Source organism: Suricata suricatta, chromosome 4 (genome assembly GCF_006229205.1).
Source record: "Suricata suricatta isolate VVHF042 chromosome 4, meerkat_22Aug2017_6uvM2_HiC, whole genome shotgun sequence".
NCBI lineage: Eukaryota > Metazoa > Chordata > Mammalia > Carnivora > Herpestidae > Suricata > Suricata suricatta.
In genome coordinates this window covers 113,774,076-113,781,592 of record NC_043703.1, presented here as the reverse complement: position 1 = coordinate 113,781,592, position 7,517 = coordinate 113,774,076, and the positions used below count along the sequence as shown (strand labels likewise).

The 7,517-nt window shown below is 45.5% G+C and overlaps 1 protein-coding gene across 1 annotated transcript in view; it reads left to right on the top strand.

The window, feature by feature from the left end:
• The window catches only part of C4H2orf42 (chromosome 4 C2orf42 homolog), a 22,367-nt gene extending 20,164 nt beyond the window's left edge, over positions 1 to 2,203 (top strand). Inside the window, exon 9 of the mRNA XM_029937540.1 lies at positions 935 to 2,203. Within this exon, the coding sequence (XP_029793400.1) occupies positions 935 to 1,143 (209 nt within the window). The 3' untranslated portion in view covers positions 1,144 to 2,203. The remainder of the gene's footprint in view (positions 1 to 934) is intronic.
• Positions 2,204 to 7,517: the final 5,314 nt, after the last annotated feature.

Here is a 7,517-nt window from a genome sequence, read left to right as displayed (position 1 = left end):
AATTCTACTAGTGTTTTTTTTAAATAAAATGTTTATTTTGAGAGAGAAAGAGCGTGTGAATGCAAGTGGTGGGAAAGACAGAGAGAGAGAGAAAGAGAGAGAGAGAGAGAGAGAGAGAGAGAGAGATCTCACAACTGTGAGCCATGAGATTATGACCTGAGCCAAAATCAAGAGTTGGCCCCTAGTAGTGTTTTATATTTTTATAACACTTTCCGTAACCTGAGTTTTTCATGTTTAAATCTTTGATCCTCTGGAATTTATTTTGATGTAAGGTATGAGGTATGATTCTGCCACCTTTTATTTTCTTCCAGATATCTAATTGATGCACACTATTATAACACTTGTAGTTTACTAATTGAAATTACTAATTTTACTAATTGAAAAAGCAGCCTTTATTTTACGCTAAATTCCTGTTCTGTTTGTGTCCATTTTGGATCTTTCTGTTTTGTTAATTTAGTCTGTTTAGACATATGCCAGTACCATACTCCTTTGGTCATTATGAGTTTGTAATATGTTTTAGAACAATGTAATTTTAATTCTGTTTATGGTTTCCTTGAAACTTGACCTTTTCTTGCTAGTCTCCCTTTTAATCCCATCCAGCTATCTTTTCTTCTTAATCTGTGTTCTCCTTAGTATTCTTTTGGGTCTATTTCCATGAAGGCTGGGTCTAATTTCACTCGAGGGTGCCAGACAATTACATGAAATTTTCATTTGGATAGATATACCAGTAATCACTTTGTCCTTCCCTTGTTTCTCCTTGTTGTTTTCCCCCCGTTTCTCTTCTCTGTTTGTTGTTGTTGTTGTTGTTGTTGTTGTTTAAATTTTTTCTCCTTTAAAAAAATTTTTTTTTATTACTCAACAGAATAGCATTTGTCCAGCCTCAAATTTTATAATGATATTAATCAATGTTTTTTGTTTGTTTGTTTGTCTTCAGGCAACACTTCCCCAGATCAAAAGGAGCCAACACCTTTCATCATTGAGTGGATTCCGGATATTCTTCCTCAATCCAAGATTGGTGAGCTGCGGATCAAGTTTGAGTACGGTCACCACCGAAACGGGCATGTGGCAGAATACCAAGACCAGCGGCCACCGCTGGACCAGCCCTTGGAACTGGCTCCCCTGACCACCATCACTTTCCCTTGACACAAATCAAGAGTCTTTTGCTGCTAAATTTGCACATTCCCACACCTTGTCAATTTTAAATACTACTTAGGCACTTAGATGGCCCTGTTCCCTAGTGAACTGCTCTTAGCCAGGATGTAATTTCTCATCACATTCAAGTGGATTCTGTTGAAGAAAAACTCTTCTTCTAAAATGGCCTTTTTGGTTGCTGCCTTGTATGGTCTTTGTTATAAATTCAGTCATATTTCTGGCTAGAATTTTTAAAGGAGCAAAAAGGAAATAGCTATCTTTCCTTCTTAAAGAACTCACCTTTAAAGTTTTTTTTCAACCTTTTTCTAATTCTCTAAGAAGTTAGCAGCACTTCTTACACCAATAGTGTTGGAAAGTTAATACTACACTGGTTAGTGCAGAATGTTAAGGACCATCCTGACAGAGTGCCAGCCATCCCCTTTTATTCTGTTCTCAAATAAAAGCACAGTGTCACTAGTTTTTCCAAAGTATATCTCATGTTGGCCTGATAAAAAAATTATAAGCCTTTGGAGAGATTAGGGTACCTGGGTGGCTCAGTTGGTAAAGCCTTTGGAGAGATTTAAGTAATAATGAAATAGGAAAAAGAGGTCCAGGTATCAAGGGATTATTGACATTTCAAACAAATGCTTCTAATTACTTGTTCCCTTGATATTTATTTCCTTCTTTATTCTCCAACAAGTTTAGGAGCTGGTAGATTCAGTTCCTGTTTTGAGTTCATTGATCACAGAATGGTGATACTGAAAGGCACAGAAGTAGAAGCCTGTCTTCAGGGAGAAAAGAAGCGAGTGACCACTTCCTATATGCCTACTATCGCCAGACGCTTTCTTCTACATTCCTAGTCATTTTTCTCACTTAGTCCTTATTCTTTGAGTTTAGGCATTACCGCTTCTTTTAAGTTAAAGAGACAGCCTCTTTTTCTTGCTGGAAACAGCATTAAAAATAATGTTTCATTTTAGTGCAAAGGGCATGTTCTTTCTACTTTATTATGTTACTTTGATATAAATTCCTTGTAATCCATTGTCCTTGGGAACATAAGAAAAATCCACATAAAGGAGGCTCCTGGTTTTCTTTTGACTGCAGGTAACAAAGACCCAATTCTAACCAGCTCAGGCAAAAATGGAAATGAATGGTTCATGGACTCTAAAATAGGGCTGGCCAGCCATCCTGGGGTGGCACTGGGGTGTAACTAGGCCTCAGGAATCCTGGAGCCAAGGTCCATCTGCCCCATCACTGGCTCTCCTGTGGCTTCACTTACTCTTAGTACAGAGCAGCTCCCTCTGGCCAGAATTCTGACTCTTCAGGCACCTGAAAGTATGACTTATACTTTTACACTAGCATGGAATTGGCTGCTCTACTCACTCTCTCCTCCAAAGAGCAAAGACCCACAAGAAAGACTCTGATTGGCATTTTTGGTAAAAGAGGAGTTGTGCCCCTACAAGGGGATGGCGGGGGAATGGGTAGGCAAGTGTTGTCTATCCTATGTGATTGAGGAAATAGCTTGTGTGGAGAGCTCACGAATGCTTTTGACAGTGGGGGGATTCCTTGAGAAGACTCAAGAAGAGGTTCACAGAGAACTTAGAACTTGCACTGGGCTTTAAAGGAGAAAGGTTTTGTATAGATATGAAAAAGAGAAATTAGCTAAAGCACAGCCTGCTGAAAAGGAAGACCACCCAAAGAAACACAGTGGTTGGTCCATTCAGGAAATCCTTCAACCTGAGTACTTTGAGGACATTGATTACAGCTTTTTGATCAAGACAGACCTGTGAGTAATAGGCAAATGCCTGGATCTAGCATAGTCCTTGACTATAGCCATGGATGAGAATATCCACAAAGGCCATAAAATACATGCTGGGACAAATGATCCACCCAAAGAGGCACAGTACTCAAGTACTAAGGTGTTTACCCTGGACCACCCCAACCCACCTTCACAGTCCATCAAAATATGGAATGGGGTTCAGAGTTACACTGACCAATAGTTGTAATCTGGCACCCTCTCTAACAGGTCAAGCATGGGCCTACAAGAGCCAGTAAAAGCACTGCAGTCACTCTTAAAATCCAGACCTCTGGGACACCACCAGCATTGACCTCATTTCAGACTCACCCCACACTACCACCCCAGGTTGATCTCAGATACTCCTAGCAGAAAAGGGCTCTTCAAACTCTCCATATATCTGCCTCCCCACCCATCCATGCTCCTACCTGCTATCCACCGCACACCTCCCTTAGTCATAGGAATCTCCTAGCTCTGGGAGATGGCTGTTCAGCTATTGCCTTTCAACACTGAAGCCCACCATTTTTATTCTAGAGTGAATAGCTCAAAAACCTCCATGTCCACATAGCCATCTGTTTACTGAACAAACTGATGATCCTTAGACAACATTAATATGTCCGAGAAGGATGCCGCCCTAACTCCTCCAGACAAAATGGCTGGGCCCCTAATATTGTGGGCATCATGAGAACAACTTGCTGCTACTCTATCCAGGACACCAGTTCTAACCTATCATGTCACTGCTTCTACCAGAACTACTGTCATCTCAACAGCTTGCTAGCTTAGAAGAGTGATAGGCCACTCAGAGGCCTCCTGAAAATCGAGCTCCAAGAACCACACACATGTGAAGGCCTGTAGGCCTGCCACCTGGCTCTCTCAAGGTACCAGATGTCATCAGCTCTGTGGCCTTCTGGGCCCAACAAATCCGTCACATAAGTTCACCTTGTCTTTCATGGGTTCCTGTTATGTCCTGTCTGCCAATAATGTGCCCTTCCCTCCAGCCCACATCTGCATATACATGCACACACCCCCTAACTCTGGCCCCTACGTGAGTAGGTGGCCCCTAGCTCCAGCCACCTATGGAATGCAGCCTGTGTACCTCATCTAAGAGGCACTGTTCTGTCAGTGTCTGATTCTCTCATGTCAGAGCCCAGAACTTGCCCTCTATTAGAATAACCAAGGAAAATCTCACTCTATCTGCTGAAAGTGAGAGAATGGGCAGGGGCTGCCCTCCTCCAGCCCTTTGAATTGCCTGGACCCTCTCAGGTATACATCACATACCACACAGAAAAGTTAGCCAAAGAGAAAAATTCCTGTGTCTTTTTGTGTGTGTGAATTTTCCCAAGATGAACCTTCTTACCTCGTTGACTTATTTCTCTCTTTTTTTTTTAATCTCCCAGATTTTGGCTTCCTAGTTTTCTTCTTTCACATTTTGTGATATTTTCTGATACTCCTTATTGGATGCTTTTTTTAAGGTTTTGTTTTGTTTTGTTTTTAAGTAATTTCTATACCCAACTTGGGGCTGGAACTTACAACCCGGAGATCAAGAGTCCTCTGAGCAAAGCCAGGAGGCTCTGGATGTTTTTTTAAAAACCACCTTACAGACCTTGCTCCTTGTCTGCCTGCCTTCCCACCATCCACCTCTGGAAGCTCCCTTCACATCTTTCTACCATCCCATCTGCCTCACCAAGGGACCATTTACCATAGTGCTGTATCCATAGGTATCGCCCAGGGATCTAGTTAGAACACATATTCTGACTCAGAAGTTCTAGCGTGGGGCCCAAAATTCTGTATCTGTGTCCTCAAACTGGATGCAGAATGTACTGGACTACATAAACGCAGCTGAATTCCAGACTGCATCTAAGTAGCAAGACCTAATGCCTGACTTGGTACTGTGACTCCCACCTCTCACTGCCACTAATGGGAGAAGGCAGTGCTGGAGGTCAGTGACACTAAGCAATCAAGTGGCTGCTGCTAGAGCAATAGCTAGCAAGCACCTTGGTGTTTCTAGGCAGTGTGTTAGTGTGAGCTGCTCCCGCTCCCACGAAGTTGCTCCAACCCATAGAGGTACTAGCCTTCTTCCTCCTCTGAACTGGTTCCAACTCGACAGTTTCATAAGTACAAACTGTGTCTGTAACCACACATGCTTCCTGCGGTTTTCCTCCCTTCCTCCAGCACTTTTTCAACTGGCCTCTTCAAACCATCTTAAGGTTCAGATTTTTAAGCCCTGGGTTCAAACCCCGACTCTGTCACCGGCTTATTAACTGTGCAACCTTGAACAAGCTTTTCAACCCCATGGTCTGGTGACCTCACCTGGACGATGTGCATACCAAATAAGATACTGTGTTTGAAATCCTCATTAAATGCAATCTATTTCCCTTTTTTGGCCTGTTGTTTGCACTTCTCCCTTCCTCTTCAATTGGGTTTTTCTAAATTGGCCTTGCGACTGGAATGTTTTGTTTAATGTTAACAGAAAAACTACAAGTAAATATGAAAGGGTGTGTGTACTGCTGGTATTCATGGTCTTCTTCATATCTTTTTCCCTTTTTTTTCAAATTTTCTCTGACAAACAATATCACTTTGGTTAAGTTCGAAAACGTAAAAGTCAGATCCTTTAGAAATAAAAAGGGCAGGAAGATTACTCCACGCTCCACAGAAAGGTGGAAAAGAAAGAGAAGGACGCCTGGGCGCCACAGGCAGGGGCCGGTCACGTGGCGGCCTCCCTCTTCCTCCCCCTCCTCGGCGAGATGACGTAAGTCACGTTCCCCTCCCGCCCGCGCCGTTGCTTCCGGCCGGTTTAGCAGCTCTTTCTTCCACCAGGCGGCGCCGAAGGACGCTCTGTTGCCGACGCCTTCTGCGCAGCCTCACTGGAGCCCGGGACACGTCACCAGCTTCGCGTCTTTTCTGGAGAGCGCGGGAAGGCGAGTGCTGGAGGGTGGTGACGACACCGGGGTTCCCCGCGTGGCTCGCAGGGGCGGGGCCGGAGACGTGGCGCGCCCGGGGAGAGGAGGGCGGGTGGCGCCCCGCGCTAGCTGACTAGGCCACGCCCACCTCGTGACCAACTGTGAGGCCGAGCTGTTGGAAAGGTGCTGACGAGGCGCTGGATGGGGAGGGGAACCCATCCGTGCGTGAGGCCTTTGTGAGGTCGTTATTTGGCCCGGGTCGCTCTCAGACGCAGCTTTAGGCCGGGCGCCGACTTCCTGGCACCCTCGTGGGGTGGGTCCAAGCCCGCGCTGCGGCTGGCGCGTCCTCGGGCACGTGGGGCCGGGCCACACACCCGCGGCAGACCGCGCGGCTCTCCGGGGAAGGAGTCGCTGTGCCCGGGCCCCTCCCCACCGTGGCTCAAGCCGCCTTCCTCCCCGGCCTCCTACTATTGGCTCGCCCTCACCCTTGCCGTTCCTGCCTTCGCTGGGAAAGAGGAGTAATGTGGGCTCTGGAAGGAGACCTGGCTTTGAATCCCGACCCGCCGCTTACTCTTGGCCTTGAGCGAGTCATTCAGCTATTTCAGAGTGTCGGTGTCTTCCTTTGTAAAATATGGATTGTACCATCCACTTAAGGGATATGTTGGTCTGTCCCTAACACAGGGTAGATGATCAGTCAAAATATGAAACTTTCACTTTTTGTCACTAGGTCCTTAGAACCAATTTAAAGGGCCATTAATCCCTAGGTAGCTTTTAAAAGCCTTCGTGTACCGGTTTTTTAATTGAAGCGCTTCCTTTTTTTTCATGTGCTCTCCATAGCCTGCCCAGTGGCTTTGAAAGAAAAGGGAGCAAGGGGCTCAGCCACCAGCTGATGAGTTATACATGGGGCCTAATCAGAATTTAGGGAGGGGTGATTGCTGGAATTTTTCTCTGGGCCCCAGCACCTGTGAAACTACTTAACTGAGGCACAGCAGGATTTCCTGCTGGGAGCCCTGTCTAGGGCGCACCCTGCCAGACACCCTTCAGAGGCCTTTCACCTGTACCTTCTCAGAATATTACATTGTTGCAGGCAAGTCATTTTTCCTGGGATGGCCTGATCCCTGGGGACAAGCTAGCTTCCAGTAGCTTATGTAGGAGGCCAGTCTGAGTACATAATGCAAGACTATCTTCTTGAAGAAGAAAAACTAATGTATTCTGAGTTGCTTATTTAGCTGGCAAGACAAACTGTCTTAGGTTTTTAACACAAGTTACCATCTCATTTGATTTCCACAACGGGTCCTAGGATATAGGTGGAATTATCCCTTTGCATAGAAGAGGAAACTGGTTCAGCAGGTTAAATAACATGCCTCACAGCAAGGCTATGGTAGAATCTGTGTTTGGAGGCCATACTAAGGTTTGGTTCCATGGCTGTGGCAAGAAAGAGGTAGTACCTGGGCAGCCTTTCTCTAGAATGTGTGATGCTCAGCACCATCCTAGAGGGTATGAGTGAAGGCAGATTACAGTGTGGGCTTCACCTCCATATCCCCACTCCCTTGGCCACTCCTGCCATTTGTATCAAAGCAAAACCAGGTAAAGTGACAAAGGACAGCATTTGACTCCAAAAGCCCCAAAAGACAGAGAAGGGGCAACTTTCCCCAACTTTGCCTTAGTCACGGATGTCTTAATGGAAGGACTCT